The 26,318-nt window shown below is 36.4% G+C and overlaps 2 protein-coding genes across 4 annotated transcripts; one reads left to right on the top strand and one right to left on the bottom strand.

Annotated features, from left to right (window-relative positions):
- Positions 1 to 4,958: 4,958 nt before the first annotated feature.
- nacc1b (nucleus accumbens associated 1, BEN and BTB (POZ) domain containing b) lies at positions 4,959 to 16,516 on the bottom strand. 2 transcript variants are annotated; one of them, XM_067387205.1, is made up of 5 exons: positions 16,421 to 16,516; positions 11,327 to 12,345; positions 9,909 to 10,194; positions 8,375 to 8,472; positions 4,959 to 7,801 (listed from the first exon to the last, which is right to left on the bottom strand). In XM_067387205.1, the coding sequence occupies exons 1-5, from the start codon at positions 16,489 to 16,491 to the stop codon at positions 7,497 to 7,499; spliced, it is 1,779 nt and encodes a 592-aa protein (XP_067243306.1). In that variant the 5' UTR covers positions 16,492 to 16,516; the 3' UTR covers positions 4,959 to 7,496. The 2 variants fall into 2 exon arrangements, with proteins under 2 accessions (XP_067243306.1, XP_067243307.1); XM_067387206.1 differs by lacking the exon at positions 16,421 to 16,516 and adding an exon at positions 15,399 to 15,976.
- A 2,022-nt stretch (positions 16,517 to 18,538) lies between these two features.
- On the top strand, positions 18,539 to 26,293 carry trmt1 (tRNA methyltransferase 1). Of its 2 annotated transcripts, XM_067387969.1 has the most exons (16): positions 18,539 to 18,697; positions 19,102 to 19,498; positions 19,584 to 19,803; positions 20,361 to 20,548; positions 22,095 to 22,210; positions 22,299 to 22,411; positions 22,507 to 22,655; positions 22,789 to 22,872; positions 22,989 to 23,058; positions 23,192 to 23,326; positions 23,671 to 23,756; positions 24,876 to 24,984; positions 25,075 to 25,151; positions 25,281 to 25,400; positions 25,490 to 25,604; positions 25,939 to 26,293. In XM_067387969.1, exons 2-16 carry the CDS (start codon positions 19,125 to 19,127, stop codon positions 26,014 to 26,016), a joined length of 2,034 nt encoding a protein of 677 aa, XP_067244070.1. In that variant the 5' UTR covers positions 18,539 to 18,697; positions 19,102 to 19,124; the 3' UTR covers positions 26,017 to 26,293. The 2 variants fall into 2 exon arrangements, with proteins under 2 accessions (XP_067244070.1, XP_067244071.1); XM_067387970.1 differs by lacking the exons at positions 18,539 to 18,697; positions 19,102 to 19,498 and having other exon boundaries at positions 19,724 to 19,803; positions 20,365 to 20,548; positions 25,939 to 26,288.
- The last annotated feature ends 25 nt before the right edge of the window (positions 26,294 to 26,318 follow it).

Below are 26,318 nucleotides of genomic sequence, written 5' to 3'. Positions count from 1 at the left end.
TATCAAATGTTTAGATTTCTGATCTGGAAATTGAAGCAAATTAGTGCATATTTAATTAGATAATGCCTCATTTACATATTTAAACATAACATTACAAAAAAAAAAAACTGATTAATCATCTGGGGAAGTATGATATTATTTTTTTTATATATACACACACTCTATTCACCTGTGGCATTTTGCCTTAAAAGTCAAAAATCAACTTTTTCCCAACTCTAATGCACCAGCCAGACATGGCACAATAATCAAAGACGAAATGTCAGAAACATTTAAGTTGAACGCAAAAATGTGTTCTGTGTGAACCGGCCCTAAGACTCAGAATTTAAGAAATCTAACAGATTTTTTTTTTTTTTTGATAGAAAACATAAAAAGTTGAACTCCCCATTGCTCAATCAGAGAGGCAGAGAGAGGGAGCTGAAGGTGCTAAGGCAGGGGTCTTCAACTTATTTTCCAGCCAAGCACCCCTTGCTGTTTATAGAGATGGAGAATGGATCCCCTTTTACATATTGTATAAAATTAAGTGTTGCACTTTAAGCCTGGCCATGCATATATTACCATATTAAATGTATTTACATGACGCTTCCATTGCAAAGCCATTAAAATAAGAAATATCAATTAATTCTTGTATTAAAAATAAAAAAATCATTCATTTTAAGTAATTTAATGTGGGAGGACAAATCAAATTTTAGCAGAACATCTTTAGTTTTTTATTTTGTAGTCAACACTACAAAATAAAACAGACCCTCATTAAGGACCCCTATGGTAAGGTACTGGTTCACAGACAAACTATGAACCCTCACCAAAAAGGTGCTTTTTCAGATTCAGAAAAAAGCTCCCTCTCTCTTGCGAAATCCACACAACTTAATTTAATAATATATTCAGCAAATGATAAGAGTGTAGCACTCTCAGCTCCATTTAACACATTTTACAACTCTTAAATTCATTCTGTCCCACAGAAAAAAAAAAAAAAAAAGAAAGAAAAAACATGAATAAAGGGATTTTAATAATCAATTAAAGTTTCATATAAAAATCACAAAGTGTCAAATTCTTAGATTGTGATAGCTGTTCGCGAATCCCCACATTGGCCATTTATTAATAAAGTGTCATATTAAGTATTGATTGTTTTGATCGTCACATTGGTAAAAATCCTCTGAAACAATTTATTTTAGTTTGGAATAAAAGCTATAACATTTCCTTATATTTGGCAGTTCAAAAACATTTAAAACAACTGTGTACATTTTCTTCTGTTCAGGGGTTATTTAAAAAAAAAAAAAGAAAATTAGAATTCATCAAGTTTTTTCTAAATCCTTTGCTGACCCTTATTGGCCAGGAGAAGTAACTGCATTGCAGTTCCCTTTTCTACCTACAGCATTTATGAAGTCTGACACCAGGTGGCGCTCATCCACGTGCCATTCTACATCATTCAAAGATCATCTTTACCAGGCAACTAATTCAATAACAAAAATGATTCCTTAAAGACAGAAAAAAGAATAATATATAGCTTGCAGTGCATGAAGACCTCCTTCGCTCCTTCAAAAACTCATCCATCCCTTAAAAATGACATTTCAATACAGTAAATACCCTTTCAGCTCGTTTCAGCTGCCCTCATCCTTTCCCAGCACTTCAGTCATATTCAAAGCAAAAATAATGGAGCTTCTCTTGATCCTAGCTATTGTACATGTCACAATGTTTCCTTACAAAATACTTGGCATCTCTACGGTCTATGTTAAAAATTAGTAGCATCTCAATGGCCAAGCACTATTCTAAAGCAGAACAAAACCATAGATAAGAAAAACAAAGATACATAGTTCGCCTTGCATTTTATTTCCCCTTTTTTTTTCATATGCGAAAGTCTCGATCTGAAGCGTACTCAGAATACATGTACGAATTAAAAGGATCTTGCACAAAAGACAATGAACCCAGGGTGCGGGTCAGGGGTTGAAATTCTACAAGGGGTAATTCCACTCCAGTTCACCGGGTTCAGAGATCAGCGCACATTATTGTGAACCCAATCTCGCCAATGCATCACTGAGCAGAACATATTAAAAAGTGATTCATGAGTTCAGCCCCCATGGACATGCATGCGGGCTGCTTCCTTAAACAACTCCTGGTCCCTCCCTGTGTGTCTAACATGATATCAAAAAAAAAAAAAAAAAGAGTTATCAAGCTGTACAAGAGGATTTAGCTCCTTATATGTACATTCCAAAAGGGATGAAGAAATGTCGACAGCTATCTTTTTCTCTCTCGTATTTCAAATGATGCAATGAGGATCAGTCCAACACAAAGCCATATTTTTAGTCACCATCAATCTATTTTTCATATTTGTCTTTTTTGGACAGTGGAATGGTATTTGCGCAAACACACACACACACACACACACACACACACACACACACACACACACACACACTAGTATAATTGTGTTCACGTATTGCTGTGTTCACTTAACATTTAAAGGGATAGTTCACCCAATAGTCATTTACTCACCTTCAAGTTGTCCCAAATTTCTTTCTTCTGCTAAACACAGAAGACGATAATTTGAAGAATGTCTGTAACCAAACACTTGACGGTAGCCAATGACTTCTGTGGTATTTTTTTTTTTTTTCCATACTATGGTCCATCAACTGTTTGGTTACCCATATTCTTCAAAATATCTTCATTTGTGTTATGCAGAAGAAAGAAATTCATACAGGTTTGGAACAACTTGATAATGAATAAATGACAGAATTTTTCGTTGAACTATCCTTTTAACATAAAAATGGCATTCGCAATCCATTTTAATTCCATAATATGTTTGAATTGGAATATTTAGTAAGAAACCATTATTTGATCTTAACTTTAATATGACTGGATCATTAAAAGTGGTTTTTCTACACCAAAATGGGAGCCAAATGTAAAAGCAAATCTGAAGTCGACTGTAAAGAGGATGCATTAGCATTAACATGAACATTAAATGAGTGGTTTTAGAAAAAAAGCAAGTCATTTCAAAGCTATTTTTTTTTTCATTCCATTATAATATATATATATATATATATATATATATATAATATATATATATAAACAAACATTTGTCATTTTGAAATGATATGCATAAATCATTCACAACAGCAGCAGGGGCCTCATGAATAAATGTTGCATAAGCACAAAATAGGCATTGAAATGGATGAACTATTCACAATAATATATGCATTTAGAAAATAGAGAAGGTGAATTTTAATTTCATGCCGACTTTAAATGCAGTAGAAAGATATTACCTGGATAATAATATACAAATGCAAATTAGGCTATGCATAATAAAAAGCTTTTTACATTCCATATATGGTTATTTCAAACAGAAGATGAGGTGGAAGTTGGAGTTATAAATCTGACACCTTTCGATTATACTCAAAATTTGCCGTGTGTGTATAAAATCTATGCAAGTTTTATACATGAGACCCCAGAAACATATTAAAAAGAATGAATTTTTGATTTCATGCTAACTCTACGATGACGAAACCAAACCAATGGAGCCAAACCTGATTAGATTCAATGCGAGCTGATGTTTGTTTAATCAAAGCGTACCATTTGATGCCTCCATTTGGGAAATGGCTCACTGCACCAGTTGTGTGTTTAAGTGTGTGTGTGTGTAAGCATCCATCTCCTCGCCAATACATTCCCTCCCCTCTCTGCTTGCGTCTGCACTGTATGTCTCCCTCTCTGAGTCAGACAAAAACAAACAGAGCTCTCTGATCTCTGCATACACACATACCAACCACCCACCCATCCATCAACCCACACACACAATGCACATATTCCACAGTCAAACACCAACACCACCCACGCACACTCTCTCAGACATGCATTTGGCACACAAAAACCAGACGTACACACATTTGAGCACGTTCACATAAACAAATGCTCACACATAAAGAGCATGCCTTTGGCGCACGCTCTCGCTTTCCTGTCAGCCTGCTCGCATGAATGCACAGACATTAGCACGTGTGTCTCCAAAAATGGAAATGAAAAAAAGAAAAAAGAGAGAGGCTCAAACTCTGAGAAAATAAGTAGCGGAGCACACATGCATACAGACTCATCCAGGCATTCTGTGCCCTCCCTTCCTACAATTTCTTTCTCTGTCGCAGACTAGTTGTGTAAGACTCCCAGGAACCAACTTCCACTCTTTAAGGCAGTGCTGAACAATCCAGTTCAGATTTCTGTGCAAATATCTCATTCTTATCCTATCGTACTGATTAAGACTTGGTGCAGTCTCTTAGGATCGTACCACGTGGCCGAGAGGTAAAATTCTTCTGTGCCCTGGCCCAGTGCATTGGATTGACAGACTTAGGCTGCTATCTTACCATGTTAAAAAAAAAAACTTGCCTTTGTCCTTTTCTTCCATACGGAAGAGGATTAGAGCCAAGCAATAATAAAAAAATAAAACCATCTCGAGATTAAAGTTGTTAAATTACGAGAAAAAAGTCAAAATAAAATGTTGAGAATAAACTTGTTAAATTACGAGAAATTTTTTTTTACATTTCAAGAAAAAAGTCAAGATAAAATGTTGAGAATAAACTTGTTAAATTACGAGAAATTTTTTTTTACATTTCAAGAAAAAAGTCAAGATAAAATGTTGAGAATAAACTCGTTAAATTACGAGAAAAACGTTAGATTATGAGAACAAATTCGTAATTCAACGAATTCTTTTTTCTTGTAATTTAACAAGTTTATTCTCAACATTTCATCTTGACTTTTTTCTCTAAATTTAACGACTTTTTTCTCATAATTTAACGAATTTGTTCTCGTAATTTAACCATTTTTTTCTCGTAATTTAATGACTTTATTCTCAACATTTTATCTCGACTTTTTTCTCGATATTTAACAAGTTTTTTTCTCATAATTTAATGACTTTATTCTCAACATTTTATCTCGACCTTTTTCTCGAAATTTAACAACTTTAATCTTGAGATGGTTTTATTTTTTTATTATTGCTTGGCCCTAATCCTCTTCCGTACTTCCATGAAATGTCTAAGTAAACGGGTTTAAAAATGTAATTTAAAAAGACAGTTCACCCAAAATTATTATGATTTTATATTTACATTATCATTTTTATTTTATTAGTATATATTTTGAGCAATATTCAAGCCAATGGTCACTAAAACCATTTGGATGGATATCAACATTCTTTAACATATCTTTTGTATTTCAGAGAATAGAGGTGCGGTCACATTAGCAAAACATCACGTGCATAAATATATAATAGCGTAGAGAAGTCTGAAGCAATGCTCACACAAAAGAAAGCAAAATTTTTGTAGCCTAACGTGAAACTCCCAATCGCGCTCATTCCTATTGGAATGACTGGATTCCACCTATGAAATTTTGCTGAACAATGGTAAATGTGACCGCATCTTAAAGAAAATCATACAGGTTTGGAAAGAAAAAGATGGACAGCGCTTCCTTCCACTGTAGAACGATGAAGCCAAAATACCCCAGTAACAGTCGTTGCCGATTACGTTGTTCGAAGCCCGAGTCTGCGCAGTTGTGACCCTGAGGTGGAGCCAAGGCATTAAGGTCCCGCCCATATTCCCACAGATTCAATCGCAAGCACAGCTGTCAATCATGATGTTACACTCTGTTTTATAGCAATAAAAAAAAAAAACTAACTAAAACCAAACTATTTGTAAAACAAACCTTTGCATGATGAGAATTATCTAAAATGACAAAAACTAAGTGTAATTGGATTTTTTTGTTCGGTTCGCGTCCCATTCGATTACATGGAGAGGGCGGGGTTTAAGACTTATACTGCAGCCAGCCACCAGGGGGCGATCAAAATGCTTTGGCTTCAGTTTTCAGGTTTGCTTAGTTTGGAACGACATGGACAGGCGAGTAAATGACAGAATTTTCATTTGTGGGTGAACTATCTTTTTAAAAGATGAGGTAAAAATGGAAAAAATGTAAACATTAAAAAACGCAAATAACAGGGCTATGTGCTAATAATTTAGTTTTTAGGTTAGAACTTTTTGTCATGCTTTTGGACTGGGATGATCTTGACTAAATCACAGCCATAATCAAACAATACAGTCAATCATTACAGGATAAAAGTATGCTTAAAACACCTGAAGATGCAGGTCATACTTTTGGAATCTGATTTTAACACATACTGGTGCAACTACACTTTTAAATTACATGGTCACTTTCTTTCATCTCCAAACCTGGGGTTGCAACAGCTCTTTATTGTGATTACAGACTTAAAGAACTTCTCAATCTGAAACCATCAAGATAGACACTGAAAAACAGACTTTTCAAATCCACATAAAAAGAAGACTACAAAAGAGCTTCCACTCTCAGAGTGGTCTTTAGTGGTTTGGAACCACTATAGCTGTGGCACTGATGCCAGTTCAGTATCAATAATACTGCACTCGGCCCACTTCATCAGAGCGTTTAGTGCATCTCTGTCAGAGGCGCTGAGGCGTAGCGTGTCAGAATGCGCCATGCGGCAGCATGCACCACACTTGTGTGATAGGTGCATGAAGCACTCAGCTGTGAGCTACAGCACATCCAAAGCTAGCATCTGCAGCCGCCATACACACTCGTTTACACATCACACAGACACCAGTCATGTGACATCTATACAGAACTACTAAGGTTATAAAGGGAAATGTAAAAGACCTTAATGATTTTTAAGCTTGTGGAAGTGTTTTGGGATTTGCTTTGCAGATATTTGACAGTAAAAACTTGTCGATTTGATTTAACTAAAGTGACAATATTAAGCCTTGGTAATATACCAAAATAAAATGATTAAAATAGATTTTGGATTTCGCTAATGCAAAAAGATGTGGACAAAAATTCTCTATTCATTGATTCAAAAGGTGAGAATCTCTATCAACAATCAAAACACGACAGTAGTTTCAGATTTAGCAAAACAGATTCATCTGACTCTCTTACAAATTCATATCACAAATCATGACAAACTGCTTCTCTTGGGAGACTTGGCAAGACAAATAGTGGAAGAATTGGCAAAAAATTACAAATGTTCAATTGAAAACATTTAAAAGAAAAAGGTGCCTCAGGGTGTTGGTGCAAGAAGAGGAAATGGGGTCCAAAAAGCAGATATACAGCTACTAAATATTAACAGATGAATACAATCTTACGTCCAGCAACATTAACTTTCTGGATTCTCCAAAAAGATACATTCAGAATCATGCCAGTGTTCTCAGACTGGACCGGAGCTTCCAGACACCATTTCCCCTTCAGATCACCCCAAATGTCCCCGGAGGTCCCTCCTCTTCGGGAATGTGTTTCTGCAAGATGGAGAGGAGGGCCCAATAGGTACAATAAAAAAAATAAAAATAAAAAAATCTACACTACAGGGAAATAAAAATGAGCAGACTTTGAAGTGGGATTCAACAACAGTCCTCAAAAAGATACACTTCTTGACTCCCCGTTGACATCAAGGTGATACTGAGATACGATGGAGGAGTGGAAGGGATAAAATAGCTGAACCATGGTAGTGTTACTCACTAAAACAGGCTGCTACCATCCCCGCTCACACCTTGCAGGGCATCTGTAGATGACTGGCCAGAATCAGAGGCTGTACCACCTTCCAGGGATCCGGTTTCAAAAGCATGCTCCACTCCCAAGCCGTCAGACTCCATTTTGGCAGGGTCCGGAAGGAAGTTGGCATAAGCATCGCTTTCTGCCATCAGAAGCTTCAGTTTAGGAATCCAGCTCTTGCGTACCACGCGCCGTGCGTTAGTGCACATGTCTGCAGCGATCGCGTTCATTTCGCTCTCTTTGAAACTAGGAGCAAAGTTCTGGCAGTAAACTGGAGATACAAAGAACAAAAAAATTATATATATATTGTTTTTACTATCATTAGTTTTTCATGCACTTTTTACACACAGGTATTTTGAATAATGTAGCAACAAGTAGGGACAGATATTTTCTTCTGTATTGTGACGTACATCCAGTTATCAGGACAAAAAAATAGAGTAGGTCAGGACTTAGTTCTATCCATCGGTTGTTGATTGGATTTTGAGTTTTGGGCATTGCACTCAAAAATAAATTAGCTTTAAGTCATTTGTGGATGGAGGGGAAGGGTTTAAGTGAACTACATGATCCGGCAACAAGTCTTAACAAGAGTCTGTTGATTTCACTGGAAGATCAAGTTATAACCCATTTAAAAAAAATATGAATACACCGATGAATCATTCACAATAACATCTATTACATGCATTTACAAAATAGATGAGGTGAATTTTCATTTCATGCCAACTTTAAAAATTCAACTTGACTGTTTTAATGTAGATAAAACTGCTGGGTTAACAGAAACAGCTAATTTGTTTTACCAATAACAAAATATTACACCACAGCCTATCAGCATCAATACAGCACTTACACTTAACAGCATGGAGAACCCGACTGTCAAGTGGCTTACGGTTGGGGTCATTTGTGGAGGACCGGATACCTGTTCCACAGCTATTTGCAAGAGTGCTTCTACAGGAAAAACAGAAAAGGATGGTTCAAAATACACTTTAAGAGTAACACACAGAATCTGACCTCTAGATTGTAAGGGCAAATGGGCTCAACAAAGTACTGTTCACACAAACGGTTCGTGGACAGTTTTTCCTTCTACTAACTCAAATTGTATCAAAAAAGCCACTTTCTAAATCCCTAAAACAATTGTTAAAGTTTGCATTAATAACATATTAATCTATTATTTACTATTAAAGAGATGGTTCAAATTTTGGCGTCATTTACTCACCCTCATTACCCATATGACCATCAATTTCATTGATGCAACTTGGACATTATGCTAAACATCCATTTTTTGTGTGAAAGGAAGTCATATGGGTGAGTAAATTATGACAGAATTTTATTTTTGGGAAAATAAAAATAGCTTCCTTTAAAAGGTGCCATCGAATGTTTTTCTTTTTTTTACAAGATGTAATATAAGTCTTAGGTGTCCCCTGAATGTGTCTGAAGTTTCAGCTCAAAATACCCCATAGATTTTTTTTTAATTAATTTTTTTAACTGCCTATTTTGAGGCATAATTAGAAATGCGCCGATTCAGGCTGCAGCCCCTTTAATTGCTCGTGCTCTCCGCCCTCTCCAGAGCTCTTGACTCTATCACTGCATAAACAAAGTTCACACAGCTAATATAACCCTCAAAATGGATCTTTACAAAGTGTTCGGCATGCATACTGCATGCATACATCAGATTATGTGAGTATTGTATTTATTTGGATGTTTACATTTGATTCTGAATGAGTTTGAGGCTATGCTCTGTGGCTAACGGCTAATGCTACACTGTTGGAGAGATTTATAAAGAATGAAGATGCGTTTATGAATTATACAGACTGCAAGTGTTTAAAAATGCTCTTGTCTCCGTGAATACAGTAAGAAACGATGGTAACTTGAACCACATTTAACAGTACATTAGCAACATGCTAACGAAACCTTTAGAAAGACAATTTACAAATATCACTAAAAATATCATATTATCATGGATTATGTCAGTTATTATTGCTCCATCTGCCATTTTTCGCTGTTGTTCTTGCTTGCTTACCAAGTCTGATGATTCAGCTGTGCACAGATCCAAACCTCCTGCCCTTGTCTAATGCCTTGAACATGAGCTGGCATATGCAAATATTGGGGGCATATATATTAATGAGCCCGACTGTTACGTAACAGTCGGTGTTATGTTGAGATTCGCCTGTTCTTCGGAGGGCTTTTAAACAAATGAGATTTATATAAGAAGGAGGAAACAACGGAGTTTGAGACTCACTGTATGTCATTTCCATGTACTGAACTCTTGTTATTCAACTATGCCAAGGTAAATAAAATTTTTAATTCTAGGGCACCTTTAAAAACTAATTACAGCGTTTGTTTATTTTCTGCAGAATACAGTAAAAGTCCAAAACTTCACTCACCGGTCAAAAAAGGCAGCAAGGAGCCGCCTGAGCAACACTTTGTGGCGTGTCCCGGCACTAACGTGGCAGTTCATCAGCTGAGCACGTGAAATAAAAACACTGGTGCCTGTTACTAGCTCCAGTTTCTCAGCAGGGTCACCTTCTTCATAGAGTTTAGGATGACAGCGGTTTCCGACCTGTGCAATGAGCTCAGTGGGAAGAGAGGCCAGATCTTGCCTCACTCGAACTCCTCTTCCCCTTGATTCAACTGTGAGGTGATCGGGTAGTGATTCCACTCGTTCACTGGCTGAACCAAGATTACAAAGGGGAAAAGACATTAAATAAAAACACTACAAGAGCTTACATTGACCACCAAACTGAAGACAAATTAAATGGAACTGGTCAGGATTTTGAATATATCACTTCTCACTGATTTACATTCTCTGTCTTTGTTAAATAAACAATATAATTAATATACATGTAAAATAAAATGCATATAAAATGAATTTATCTCCCTGCTTTGTTTTGATTTTTCTTTTTTAGTCAATGCTTTCTTGCTTTTTATATATCATTTAGATTATTTGGGGGGGGGGGGGGGGGGGGGGGGGGGAATGGAAAAACAAGACAGTTTGCTCTACTGTTTATTGTTTATCTATAATTTTTACTTTTCTTAAAACAATAAAATATCTTATATATTATACATTGTACATATTATGTATTATATATATTGAGAAAAACACTGTATTTTATGCCGTATTTTACAATAATCCTACTGGAGTTCCTCAGGGCTCTATACCTGGCCCAATTTATTTCCCACAACTACACTACATCGTTTAGATTATTTCTGGGTGCACAGTGAATGGAAAAACAAGACAGTATCCTCTACTGTTTATTGTTTATCTGTAATTGTGACTTTTCTGAAAACAATAAAATATTTTGGCCCGGTTTCACAGACAGGGCTTAGCCTAAACCCGGATTACGCCATAGTTCAATTAGGACATTTAAGTAGCTTATATAAACATACCCTAGAAAAAAACATTACTGGTGTTCATCTTGACACAAAACAATGGTACTGACATATTTTAAGATATGTTAGTGCAAGTTGCTTTCAGTTAAAACAGCTCAAACATGCATTTTAGTCTAGAACTAGGTTAAGCCTCATCTGTGAAACCGGGGGTTTATATATTATAAATTCTACAAATTATATATATTATACATAAATATATATATTGAGCAAATACTGTATTTTATGGCGTGCTTTACAATAATCTTACTGTTGGAGTTCCTCAGGGCTCGATACATGGCCCAATTTATTTCCCACAATTACACTACATACTAAAGTCTACTTTACGCGGTGTTTAGCAGTGTCAGTCAATAAATTTAACTGATAAGCATTAGAAATCAGTCAATAAAATTAAATTGTAGCCAAATTTACTTACCTGTTGCCCCTACATTCAGCATGCTGTACATAGTGTACATATTACAGATCTGTCTGTACTGTTCTTCTGTCGTTTCATCTGTGATTTCCTCTTCTTCATCATCATCATGGTAAGAGATTGGTGAGTCACTGGTGTACATGCTGGGGGTGCCTGGGCTGGTGCCTTCCGGTGTGCTACTGGTGTTGTTGTTATTGTTGTTGCTGTTGCTATTGGTGGTACCACTTCCACCCAATAAAGCTGCACTTTGAGGTGGTGCCCCACCCACGCCCCGCGCTGCCTCCTGCGAATAACGGGCAGCTTTCCTCATACCTCCTCCTCCACCTCCTCCTGATCCTCCTCCTCCTTCACGACTACCTCCTTCCCAAAGACGCTTTGCAACTGGAGTGCAAACAACTGAATATGATGATGCTTCTTGTTGGGGCTGCTGGGCCTGAGGTTGCTGCTCTGTCTTCACCCTTGACACCAATGGAAGAGGTGTGAGACAGGAAGTAGGTCGAGCCGCTGCCGTGGTGACAGCACCCCCTCCTACGGAACCGCTCCCAGTTTGAGTAACGGGGCTCTGGGGTTCTGAGGGTGGCGTTTCTTCTGTGTGAAGACCCTGTGAGTCACAACTTGGTGAGCTGACCTTTAGGAAGAACTCGGTGCCTTTTTCCATAATCTGCTGAATCTGCAGGAATCCTGCAGTGTACATTAAGAGAAACTGATCACCCAAGTTCATGCTAAGTCGACCGGTGTAACAGAAGGAAAGGATCTGCTGGAAGCTCTGAGGCTGAACCGCTGGTGGTAACTCCACTACGGAGCTCTTACTTCCGGAGTTGAACAAATCTCGAAAGTAGGAGCTGCTGGCAGCCAGCACTGCCCGGTGGGCTTTAAATGTGTGACCCTTCACCACCACTGACACATCACAGTACAGACCCTGAAGCCTCTGCTCATTAAGACACTCCAGGACATTGTTGCCAAAGTTGGGAATCGCCATCTGCAGCATCTGAGCCATATCGTAAAGCCCAGCACCACAGAGTCTGTGAAAAAAAAAAAAAAAACACTTTGTATTTTTCGGCTCAATCATAGAATAATACCAGTGGTTAGGCCTGTACAGAATCCACATCAACATAAGTAAGCAAAAATATCTGCAGATTCCTACAAAACTTAGCCTGTCATTCAAATGTATACACATTTTTTACACTTAAAATATTTTGATAATTTAATGTTAACAGTTACTAATAATCAGTGTCATTTAATTAATTTTACTATATAAATTCCTCAGAATTCCAAAAATTTTCTCACCAAATCAGTGTGGAAAATGTGAAAAAGTGTGCCAACAATTTTACATACAGTCTTACCAATGGGATTTGATGACAGGTATATTCATTAATACCAGTGTTTGTAAGACAGTTTGAATTTTACACAATTTCAAATTTTCATATTTCAAATCTTAAAATTCTGTTTTCAAAGACTTGACAGCTGCGAAAATGTTTAGGCAAGGGGACTCAAAAAAATATAGGCCCACATGTATAAACACTTGCGTTCAAAATGTTTAAAATGTTTTTGAAATAATTCTCTTTTGCACATCAAGGCTGCATTTATTTTATCAAATACACAGTTAAACAATAATATTTTTAATTATTACAATTTAAAATAATATTTTTCTGTTTTAATTTATTTTCAAATTTAACTTCGCTGTTAGCTACATGATCTTTCAGAAATCATGGTATGCTGATTTGGTGTTCAAATAATATTTCTTATTATTATCATCAATGTTGAAAACAGTTGTGCTGCTTAATATTTTTGTGGGAAGACTGATGCAGTTTTTTTTTTTTTCAGGAAGTCTTTGATGACTTAAGTTCAAAAGAAATCTCTTGTAACATTATATAAGTCTTTACTGTCACTTTGAATCAATTTAAAGTATCCTTGCTGAATTAAAAAATAAATAAATGAATAAATACTTGCTGACCCCAAAACTTTTAAATGATAGAAGTGATAAAAAAAAAGTGTCACAAAAGTTGTCTTTCACACATATTTAAACTGCGTCCCCCTTAAATAAAGCTTCAAAGATTCCTGGATTCACGACAAAAAAAATTTGCAGTATATCATCTATTCTTATAAAACCATGGAGACACAGCGCTACTCTCTGTTCTACCTCCAAGGTCAATGCGTGCATTCTCACAAACAACATCCCATGACTGTCAAGTCCCTAACATAGAAACAGAAAATGCATACATTCTCCACAGGAAATTAGACAATGAACAAAAGCAATAAATGTTGATACACATTCTTAATATAACTGAAGATAAGAGCACATGCCTAGGGCCATCCAGAGGTTTTCTGTGGGTCATAAACAATTTATCCTACGGTCTTTTCTTTTTAGGATCAAACAGATGCTCTCTGCTCTAAGCCAAAGGTCAGCTATGTACTTAAACTAAATCCTTTTAGGAGCAGAAGATGAATACATTGGGAAGTGGTTCAGTGAATACTCTTTAATATAATTAGAGCAAATCCCTAATGTAATGACAGTCTATCCATCCTGTATTATGAAATCCAACAAGCTTGAAGTAATAACTCATAAATCATATCCGTGTACTAAATGACCAACTCTTCAAACTCAAGGTTACTTTTATGTACGCACATTGTTTACTTATGTTCATTCAATCTGCAAATATAGATCCGCTCAATACTTTTAAAACTCGCATCTTAAAGAATCTGTTAACAATCAAAAATTCTATGGATTTTCTTGTGTAACACAACTTCTAAAAAAGTACCTAACAGTTTGATCAAAATTCCCCCAGTAAGGGTGTACTGAGTAATTTCACTCCAACTTCTAGCCTTCTGTATCTGTACAAAGGTTGATCAGGAGGGTACACCATGCATATATAAAGCAGATCAAAGATTCATCTGGCTGAGCAGTAAGGTTATGCAAAGTTACAAACCCAAAACTTCCGTTAACACACCTTAACCTATATAATATAACATAATATATTGTTCATATATAATATAAAAAACACTAAATATATATTATATAATTACATATATATATATATATATATATATATATATATATATACACACACACACAGTCGAGCCAAAAATTATTCAGACATTTTTGATATATTTTTACTAGTGGGTGCAGGACACTATAGTTCATTTATGTAAGTGAGGATAGCAAAATAAAGTAAATTGTGACATATTATACCCAAAAATTCTTCATACAGTGGACTAACAGTAAAATTAATAAAAAATAAGGAACTAAAAATTATTCAGACACTTTGACCTGACCATGTTTTAAGTGTTATCTGACATAATTAAGATTATTTTTTTCTGACACAGTTTAACTCTGAGATCTTGTCATATTTTATTACATTTTTTTTAAACTATAGTGAATAAACTGTATTAATGAATGAAATGTTCAAGGTGTCTGAATACAATTTGGTTTGACTGTATATTTTATTATATATATATATATATATATATATATATATATATATATATATATTTATATTTATATTTATATTTATATATATATACACATACATACATACACACACACACACACACACACACACACACACAATCATAAATTAAATGATCCAAAAATGTATATTTCCCAGTTTACCAGTTACTGCAGTTTTTTAAACTATTGTTAAACAGACAGTAGCCACCACTCCACCGAAAATGTCAAAAGACTCTTATGCGGTTTATTAATATTATACAAAATATGAATTTATTATACCCAGCATAACATTAATGGTATTTTCGAAACAGTACAGTAGCCACGGTTCATTTTCGGATTGTACCATCCTAATTTAAAGGGTTAAAGCTAGTCCTTTAGCTACTAGCAATCACATTTTAAGAAAGAGCAAATAAATTCTAATAAACTTAGTCTAAGAGTAAACTAGTAGCTACTTTATATTGTCGACTATTGGCGGTAGTTCAGGAGCTATGAAGCGAAAGTGCCGTTTAATTCACCCAGACTATTTGTTCTGTCTCACTCGCACAACACTATTTCCCAAAGGCTTAATAACAACAGTTTTAATTACAAGCATACATGTAATAAATTAGCAATAGTTTGCGATCTCACTGTGAGAGTCGGACGCCGGTGTTTCTGTGATGTGGGCAGCCGCGAAAGGGCTGCGGTACCCGGTGAGAGTGTGTGCCAGCACCGCTGCCCAGCTGGACACGAGCTCCGGGTTGGCACGGGCCCCGAGGGGGCAAAAAAATACAAGAAATAATACCCCAATTTCCTGGTATCCTCACTTGATTCTGCGACCCAAGAGCTAAAAGCTGCTCAGCCCTCAAAAATCCTGTCACCAAAATAGTCTGATAGATGAATTATTGAGGAGCCCACATCCGTTTCTCTCGCCCCCTCGGTGCCAGTGCAATGCTATGCAATGTCGGGCTGAATTACAGTCATGCACATACCAGAATATCTATAGCCAAAACGTTTTGATTCGCCCAGCAACATCCATATGCATGTATTATTATGAATAATATTTTCCTCCCACCGCATACTTGCAATTTAGCTTTCTTAAGTAGTCAAATGTGTAAGCACGCGACGCAGTCATTGGATTTCACATAAAATATTCTGTGGTTAAATTCTACTCCATTTTGGAGGAAAAGGAAGGGGGCTCGGCTCCATCTTTCCCGACATCAACAGGTCATCCCGGGACAAATGCAGCAACTGGGGGGCGAGTCACACTGATCCGCGAGACAAGACACCATTAACCACTTGACGCCTGAAAGCGGTGCACATAATGCCCTCATCCAATAGAAATCGTCCAGAAACAAGTGCTAACATTGCAAGCGATGTTATGCATGGCTAAAAAGTTGAAAATTATAAATGAATGTATTGATGCGCCATAAATCAAACTCTCAGCAGCAAGTCATTGAAGTGGTTAAAGTTTTGCAAGCCCATCCCCCATCTAAAGCAATCGCACACCTTCGCAAAACAATACCCCTATCCAAAAAAATCCCCTTCAATTTTTTCTCAGTTACCCCGTGCCATAACAATAACTAATGCGACCCCTTGTTCAACCCACGTGATTGCCCCTTGACCCCGCTTAAAGTGGCATGACCCCCTCGTGCATGCATTAAAATACTCACCCCCTCGATTGCAATCTGATGAAAAGTGTTTCAATGGAGGAGTCAGACTCTTTCTCTCTACGGGCAGCCATTCATCGCGAATGCACAGGCAAGACACCCGAGCGCAGAATAATCGAGGGGTGCATCATTTTGTCACCCCGGTTAGAGCACAGAGTTACCGATCATGCCCAGGCGAAGAAAAAGAACGCCAAACTAGCGTGCGACCGTACCGCGCGCTCTCTGCTGTCCGCGAGACGCCTGTGGTTGCGCGTGCGGCAGTGCGGAGAAAGTGAGCGTCTAGACTCAGGTGAAGCCCTAGAGGGGTCTGGGTGCTACGCGCACAGCATGCCAACGTAGCGCTGCATGGCGCACTGGAGAAGAGGTTGTACTAAACGCCTCCGAAATATGTCCATCACGTCGCGCTAATGGGGTCAAATTATATGGCGTATAGGCAATTAGTGTTTATAGAGCGTGACTAGATTAGATTATTAGTTCGAATGAGGTATTTGCACTGAAGGAGCATCTGTAGTGGCAGAGCTGTACCACGAATGTGTAATGCTGCACAGAGAAGGCATACTTTACGCAGAAAATGTGTTTATGGCGTTTAGGTTAAATATGAAATTATGAATACATCAATTTTAATTAAAAAATTGTTAAATACCGTCATGACAACTGCAAAGTTTAAGACTGTAACAGAGATGAATGAGAAGTTATACTATTGTGGTCCAACTTTCTCCCTTTTATTATTAATATTTGATTATTTTTTTATATTAAAGGATTAGTTCACTTTCAAATTAAAATTTCCTGATAATTTACTCACCCCCATGTCATGCAAGATGTTCATGTCTTTCTTTCTTCAGTCGAAAAGAAATTACGTTTTTTGATGAAAACATTCCAGGATTATTCTCCTTATAGTGGACTTCAATGGAGCCCAAACGGTTGAAGGTCAAAATTACAGTTTCAGTGCAGCTTCAAAGCATTCTACACAATCCCAGATGAGAAATAAGGGTCTTATCTAGAGAAACCATCACTCATTTTCTTTTAAAAAAATAAATAAATAAATAAAATTATATACGTTTTAACCATAAATGCTCATCTTGAACTAGCTCTCTACTGCTTCTTCTACTTCTCTATTAGAATTCCAGCAGTGTAGACACTGCTAAGTGTATTACTGCCCTCCACAGGTCAAAGTTTGAACTAAATTGTCATATACAATATGCTACTGCAAGTATATAACAATTAGTTCAAACTTTGACCTGTGGAGGGCAATAATGCAGTGTCTACACTGCTGGAACCTTAATAGAGAAGAAGAAAAGAGCTAGTTCAAGATGAGTATTTATGGTTAAAACGTTTATAATTTTAATTTTTTTTTTAGAAAATGAGTGATGGTTTCTCTAGATAAGACCCTTATTTCTCATCTGGGATCGCGTAGAATGTTTTGAAGCTGCACTGAAACTGTAATTTTGAGCTTCAGTCGTTTGGAGGCCATTGAAGTCCACTATATGGAGAAAAATCCTGGAATGTTTTCATCAAAAATTGTAATTTCTTTTCGACTGAAGAAAGAAAGACATGAACATCTTGCATGACACGGAGGTGAGTAAATTATCAGGAAAATTTAATTTGAAAGTAAACTAATCTTTTAAACACTTTTCACATTAATATACACCATAAGCATAACTAAACTATTGGTAATAATAATGCTAATAATAATAAGAATTATTGAAATATAAAAGAGCAGATAAAATACCAAGAGTAATTAGTCTAAACAGTACATTTATAAACACTTTTTTTCTTAATTGTGAATTTACTGGTCACTATTTTACTGGCATTCAAGTTCAAAGATTTTTTGCATACAATATTGCCAAAGCATAAAGCGCAGATTAAAAAAGTGTCTGTAATATCAATAAAAATAATATAATAACTGTTAGTGACAATAACATTCTGCTGTGTAGTATGTATAAAAGGTAGCATAATATATATAACGCTAAATGCGTAGAAACGAGAGGAGTTTCTAAATGACCCTGCTTTGTCCTCAGTGCCCTTATTTTACAGTGTAGCACTTTCTATAGGTTATTATGCGCGTGCGCAGTCCCTGGCGTCTCTGTCAGGCGTTTAGTACTACGAGGCTTCCGTAGTTCACATACAGCTTTGAGCTACACGTGAATTCTCCCTGAAAACACACGAGTTAACAGTTGACAAGTCTCAGTGCTAGTGTACATTCAGCGACTTGGTTTGTTTTTGTTCCTGAATGATTTGCTATGACATTACTAAAGTATCTTTTTGGAAGGATAATCAGCGGTAAGTTGGAAGGCGAGATACATTGTAATGCTAGCTTGGCTAGTTACATTGTGAATGTGAAAATGCCCAGGTTTAGAAATATTTATCTTAAATGTAAAACTGAAAAATAGATAGACATTTTGATTGGTAAAAGTTTCCACGGTTATGGAAAGACTGGAAATATCATGGAATTTAAAAATGACATTTATAGGCTTTGAAAAGGCGTGAAAATGTTTTTATATATATATATATATATATATATATATATATATAATATAGGAATAAATTGTAAAGTTATGCATATTAATCAGCCAAAAGGTGTGGGAAGTTGGGAACCCTTGTATTTATATGTGATTTTTAATTAAGTTGACAGCATGTGGGAGTTTGTAGGCACTTATTAACTAAAATCAATTTTGTGTTGACAGGTCACAAGGCTTTTCTTTGGTAGATGTTAGCAAGGACTACACTTCAGGTATCTTTTAGGTGTCTTTGTTTGTCATTAGTGTTTCCTAAGAAGAGAGCATCCTTCCTTCAGATCCTCACAACAGGGTGCAGTTTTGTCTTGAAAAACTTCAGGACAATGGAGAGCAAGAAAGAACCCAAAGAATCCCAGGACACCACCAGTGCAGACAGCACTACCACAGCAGTACCAAAGGAAGACACCGATCCCTCCAGCTCTACAGAAAGCAGTCAGACCTCATCTACAGAACCAGGGCTTTTACCAGGGGAGACAGTTGTCAAGGAGGGAAAGGCTGCCATTTTATTCCCCAGTGCTAATGAGGTGTTCTACAACCCTGTGCAGGAGTTTAACCGAGATTTAACGTGAGTATGCCATCCAGTGTGACATCTCGTGATGCTTTGTTTTCTAACCTCGTCTTTAAACTTCACATATACCTTCTTCAATCAGGTGTGCGGTGATCACAGAGTTTGCCAGGGAGCAGCTGGCTCAAAAGGGCATCCGGATCCTGGTCCCGGGTGAGAAAGACAGAGTTGTGGTCCGACTTTCAGAGGAGAAGAATGGAATGGTGGATCAGGAAGCATCAGAACAGCTGGAAAATGAGCTACAAAAGGAAGAAGAGGCTGATGAGAAGGAATACATCACTGCATCTGTAGGGGAAAGATGTGAGGTCTGTGTGTGCTAAATTGTAATTTTAGTATTATTTATATACTATTATATTATTTATTAATATTTTGAGGTAGCTTTTGTTTTTAAATGTATAGTTTTCATTTTAATTTTACCTTAAGTGTTTGTGATTTTTAAATGAGCTTTTGTCATTTTTATTAGTTTTATTATTATTTACATTTAATTTGTTAGTGTAGTACAGTTTTATTAATTGTATAACTTTTAACTTAAACTTATTTGTTGCCAAGGCAACATTTTTAATGTTGTGTATTTTTGTAGCATACACAATTAATTTTTTATTTTAAATTAATAAATATAAATTGTTTAAATTAAATTATTTTACTAAATTGAATGTAAATATTGTTTTAGAATTTATATCTAATTTTAGACGTGAGATTATTTTACATTACTGGTGTTTTCTCCACGTCTTGTTTTTTTTTTTTTTTCAATAGTCTCCTTATGACTCACTTTTTTTTTTTCCTCATTTGTGAATCACTTTAGCTAAAAGTGTCTGCCGGTGAATGATTAAATGTAATGTGATTTATCTTTCTTTGGCTCTAGCAAGGTCTGTGTGTGCTGGAGGGTCTGGCGGCGTCAGGTCTGCGTTCTGTACGTTTTGCTCTGGAGGTTCCTGGCCTGAAGAGCATCACTGCTAATGATTACTCTGCTAAAGCTGCTGCCCTCATCGCCCGCAATGCACAACACAACAACGTGTCCCACATGCTGCAAGCCAGCCAAAGAGATGCCAGGTACAAACAACTCCGCTGTTTTTATATTCCAGTATTTGTTTATACACTCACAAACATCTGTTGACAGCTGAAGTATGTTTTAGCTTATTCTATTAAAGGTGCCCAAGAATCAAAAATTTAATTTACCTTGGCATAGTTGAATAACAAGAGTTCAGTACATGGAAAAGACATACGTTGAGTTTCAAACTCCATTGTTTCCTCCTCCTTATGTAAATCTCATTTGTTTAAAAGACCTCCGAAAAACAGGCGAATCTCAACATAACACCGACTGTTACGTAACAGTCGGGCTCATTAATATATATGCCCCCAATATTTGCATATGCCAGCCCATGTTCAAGGCATTAGACAAGGGCAGGAGGTTTGGATCTGTGCACAGCTGAATCATCAGACTAGGTAAGCAAGCAAGAACAATAGCGAAAAATGGCAGATGGAGCAATAATAACTGACATGATCCATAATATTATGATATTTTTAGTGATATTTGTAAATTGTCTTTCTAAATGTTTCGTTAGCATGTTTCTAATGTACTGTTAAATGTGGTTAAAGTTACCATCGTTTATTACTGTATCCACGGAGACAAGAGCCGTCGCTATTTTCATTTTTAAACATTTGCAGTCTGTATAATACATAAACACAACTTCATTCTTTATAAATCTCTCCAACAGTGTAGCATCAGCCGTTAGCCACAGAGCACAATCAAACTCATTCAGAATCAAATGTAAACATCCAAATAAATACAATACTTAAATAATCGGATCCATGCATGCAGTATGCATGACGAACATTTTGTAAAGATCCATTTGAGGGTTATATAGTTGTGTGAACTTTGTAAATGCACTGTATTATAGTCAAGAACTCGGGGGGCAGGGAGCGAGATATTTAAAGGGGCCGCGCGCTGAATCTGCGCATATTTGATGATGCCCCAAAATAGGCAGTTTAAAAAAATAATTAAAAAAAATCTATGGGGTATTTTGAGCTGAAACTTCAGACACATTCAGGGGACATCTTAGACTTATATTACATCTTGTGAAAGAACGTTCTAGGGCACCATTAAGTGTAATTATAGTGTTATTTAAATGCTGTTATGGTATTTATCAATATTTTGAATTAACATTTATTGTGTTTTGTTAATGTTAGTAAATAAAAATATTCTTGTTCATTTTAGTTCATGGTGCATTAACTAATGTTGATGGAAACAACTTTGATCATAATTTATTAGTAAATGTTGCAATAAATTGTTAAATTCATTGTTAGTTGATGTCAACTATTGTTAACAAATGAAACCTTATTGTAAAATGTTTCCATTTCTTTAAAAATGTACTTCTATATAGCTTTAATTCATTTTTATTTTACTTTGATACTTTAGCACTTCAACAAACCTTTCTCATTTCTAATTTTTGTTTAATTATTTTTTAAAGTTAAAATTTTTTTGTTTAATATTTATATATTTTGAACTGCAGCTTTGTTTTACTTACCGAAAATGATTTTTAGTTAACAACACTGATTCTGTTACGTCCTAAATCCTGGTATAACACCATCTGTCCAGTATGGTGATGTATGAGGCAAGAGGGCGGAAGGAACGCTATGATGTCATTGATCTTGACCCCTACGGCAGCCCATCACCGTTTCTGGACGCGGCTGTGCAGGCTGTCAGTGAGGGAGGTGAGTCAATGACTGGCTTTTCTCTCACAAGCACATTTTGAATTTATCAAGCACATATACACGAGTAACCTCGCTTTCTCATTGTCAGGGTTGCTTTGCGTCACGTGTACGGACATGGCTGTAATGGCTGGAAACAGCGGGGAAACCTGCTACAGCAAATATGGCTCTATGTCCATCAAGTCCAGATACTGTCATGAGATGGTAAGATGGGCTCACTGGTGTTGTGCATGTGAATGCATGGGATGAATGCAACTCTTCATCATAACTATGTCTCACACTCTTTCTTTTTATTCTAGGCCCTGCGTATAATCCTGCACTGTTTAGATCAGAGAGCAGCCGTGTATCAGCGCTACATTGAACCACTCTTGAGCGTGAGCGTGGATTTCTACATCCGTGTGTTCGTCAGAGTCAGAACCGGCCAGGCTGTTGTCAAAAACTCTGCAAGGTAACACACAAACTTTTCTTTGTCTATGTAGAGAGCTGAGTAATAATAATCATACATAAAAAAAGCTGAAAATTTTGCTTTGCAATCACAGAAATAAATTGCATTATAAAATGTGTATGTGTGTGTTTTGCAGTAAGCAAGCGCTGCTGTATAACTGTGTCGGATGTGGCGCGTTCAGTCTGCAGAGGATGGGGAAGAGGACGAGCCAAGGCAAACAGTGAGTATTTCTACCTCCAGGATTGAATTTTTTTTCTTTCACTTTTTTCTCAATGCTTTTGTACTGGAAGTATCATTATGTGTTTTATTAAGTGTATATTTATGTGTTTGTTACAGTATGAAGTATTCAGCAGCCACTGGACCACCTGTAGGGCCTAACTGTGAACACTGCGGGCAGAGACACCAGGTCTGATCTATCAATATCTCCTATTAAGTGTTCTACAAAAAATAAAATATCCCTTTGATGTGTTAATTAGTTGGTACTGAATATCACGTTTTTCCTTGTTTTGATTTCTTTGTTCCTCTCTCTGTGTTTCTAGTTGGGCGGTCCCGTCTGGGCGGAGCCTCTTCATGATATTAAATTTGTTCAGAAGATTCTGGATGCTGTTTCAGGGAACCCCACTCGCTTCAGAACGTCCAAGCGGATTGAAGGGGTGCTGAGCATGGTGACCGAGGTCAGTCATTATTAAACTTAAAGGGTTAGTTCACCCAAAAATGAAAATTCTGTCATTTATTACTCACCCTCATGCCGTTCCACACCCGTAAGACCTTCGTTAATCTTCAGAATGCAAATTAAGATATTTTTGTTGAAATCCGATGGCTCCGTGAGGCCTCCATAGGGAGCAATGACACTTCCTCTCTCAAGATCCATAAAGGTACTAAAAACATTTTTAAATCAGTTCATGTGAGTACAGTGGCTCAAAAATATCTTAATTTGTGTTCCGAAGATTCTCCAGACAATAACAGATTTGGTTCATTGAATAGAGAATGAGTGCTGAGAGAAAGATGTGTGTTTCAGGAGCTGCAAGATGTTCCTCTGTACTATGCTTTAGATCATCTGAGCAGCACAGTTCACTGCAATACGCCACCCATGCTGCAATTCAGGTAAAATCAATACAACATTTGCAACATGCGTATTATATACTACTGTTTTTATCTATTTATTTATTTATTTATTTTAAAGAAATACTTTTTTTCAGCAAGGATGCATCAAACTGATCAAAAGTGACAGCAGACATTTATAATGTTACAAAAGATTTCTATTTCTATGCTGTTCTTTTGAACTTTCTATTTAGTAAAGAATCCTGTTTTTAACATTGATAATAATAAGAGCACCAAATCACCATATTCAAATGATTTCTGAAGGATCATGTGACATTAACCAGTTAACTGTCACCCCCACTTTTTTTTTAGACAAGAAAATGCACTATCCAAACTTAAATGGTTGTAATTCAAGAATACTTTGGAGTATAGACATAAAGCTGGTCTTGTTTTAAAGATGAAATCTGGCAGATTATTGTAAAAGTGAAATAACTTATGTAAGTGAAACAGAAAAAAGTTATGGAAGTTTGTTTATGAAAATGTAAAAATATAATATTTTATATTTTATATAAAATATATATTTTACAAAACAAGTTTTACTGTAAAACTGCAAGGAAATCAAAGCCAAAAATCTGAACAAGTTGTGTTCCAAATGTGAGGTTGATATCTCAAAAAATGAGCTTTCAGTAAGATTTTGTTTGGGCGCAGTACCACACTTTTTCACTAAATGACAACCAAGCTCCATTACTGACCATATAAAGGCCCCTCCATTTCCATATATGGTTTGAGTGATCTGAACCATATATTTCCATTATTTTCATACAATTTATGAAGTAGACATCCTATATAGAAGTAGTATTGGAAGTTTGATATGAATTCAGCCTCTAATAAACATAAAACAACATGTATGTGGGTTATAGATCACCGCCACATTCATAAATGTATTTTTTTTTTCTATTAAAAACATTTTCAGACCTTTTTTTTTTCAAAATAAATTAATGGATGTTATCTTTTGAACTCTTGGCATGAAAACAAACATGTTTCAACCAATCTTTAATGATTTTTCCTGTTCATCGCTATTTCAAAATAAAGGTCTGAACATGCCTTATGAGTATGAAAATATGCTTGTTGCAAATTGATAAATTGTTGCTCCTATGTCCTCGCTTTCTATCTGTTGTGTAGGTCAGCTCTCTTGCACGCTGGGTACAGAGTGTCTTTCTCTCATGCCTGTAAGAATGCTGTGAAGACCGACGCTCCCGCTGGGGTGTTATGGGATATCATGCGCTGCTGGGTGAGTGATCACAATCCAAGATCCTCTCCAAATGTTCTCATGAAAAATCCTCATTTTCTAATGTAGTTTGTCTGTGTGCTTGTTCCTCAGGAAAAGTCCAACCCTGTGAAGAGAGAGCGGTTATCAGAAACCAGTCCTGCCCAGCGCATTCTCTCCACAGAGCCAACGTAAGGATCTACCGCCTTATATTTATCTGAATGCTTTTTTACATGTTATGTTAAAATGTTGTCTTTTAGTTTAGTTTAAATGCAGTTTACAACTTTATTACCCGGTAATCTTCATATTCTCTCATTCAGTCTTCAGGCCTGCTTTGAGATCAGAGAGGACGCAAACCCTCAGTCACGGAAACGTCACCTCACGCGTTTCCAGGAGAACCCACAGGCCAACTGGGGACCCAAAGCACGTGCCAGAGCTGGGTCGGTCATACTACTTCTGTTCTTTCGTCAAACAATAGTCCAAATCTTTCAATTGTTCTTAAGTGTAAATCATCTCTTTTTGTGTTTAGTGGAGGAATCTCCTCTGAACTGGAGGACAAAAGAAAACACTTTCAGGGTAAAAGAAAGAAACCAATCACAGACTCTTCTCAACTCAAGAGCCTCCCATGTAAGAAGTTTAGAAAGGTACGTTCACTTGAATTCAACATACAAGGATTTCAGAGACATTAAAACTTGTTGCTTTATTAGCTGTCATTATCAAACTTGTCAGTGTTTGAAAATGAAGAAAATAATTCACTTCTGAACTGAAATTCTCAAAGTTAAAGGGATAGTTAAATTTATCATCATTTACTCACCCTCATGTCATTCCAAACCCTTAAGACTTAAGTTCATCTTTGAAACGCAAATGAAGATCTTTTTGATGAAATCTGACAGATTTCCTTCCCTCCATAGACGGCTACATAACTACCACTTTGACGCTTAAAAAAATTAAGAGAAAATGCTATTCTTTCTCTTACAGGGAACATGTACACATGGAGACAAATGCTGCTATTCACATGAGCTTGAGCAAGAAACCAATGAGGACAAGATGGACTAATTGGTTTTCTCACTATTGGATGTACATCACACAGCTGTGACAGCTAGTTAAAGACTGATACTATATGACTTGTAAATTACATTTCTCTTTGCTGTCTGAATGTCTGCACTTCTGTTAACAAGTTCTGTGCAGATTTGCACCTAAAGTTTGTTTTATGTTAATTGGATTTGTGCAAGGCAAGTTTAATTTATCTGGCAGCCCACGAATAAGGGATGTATAAGTGGGACACATTTTATTCTTGGAAATAGTTGTATTTTCAAAATGTTTTATTTTCACCTGGCAAATAAATACTTGGTGAATGT

Source organism: Chanodichthys erythropterus, chromosome 6 (genome assembly GCF_024489055.1).
Source record: "Chanodichthys erythropterus isolate Z2021 chromosome 6, ASM2448905v1, whole genome shotgun sequence".
Lineage (NCBI taxonomy): Eukaryota > Metazoa > Chordata > Actinopteri > Cypriniformes > Xenocyprididae > Chanodichthys > Chanodichthys erythropterus.
Note: the sequence above shows the minus strand (reverse complement) of the source record. Positions and strands in the feature narration are given on the sequence as shown.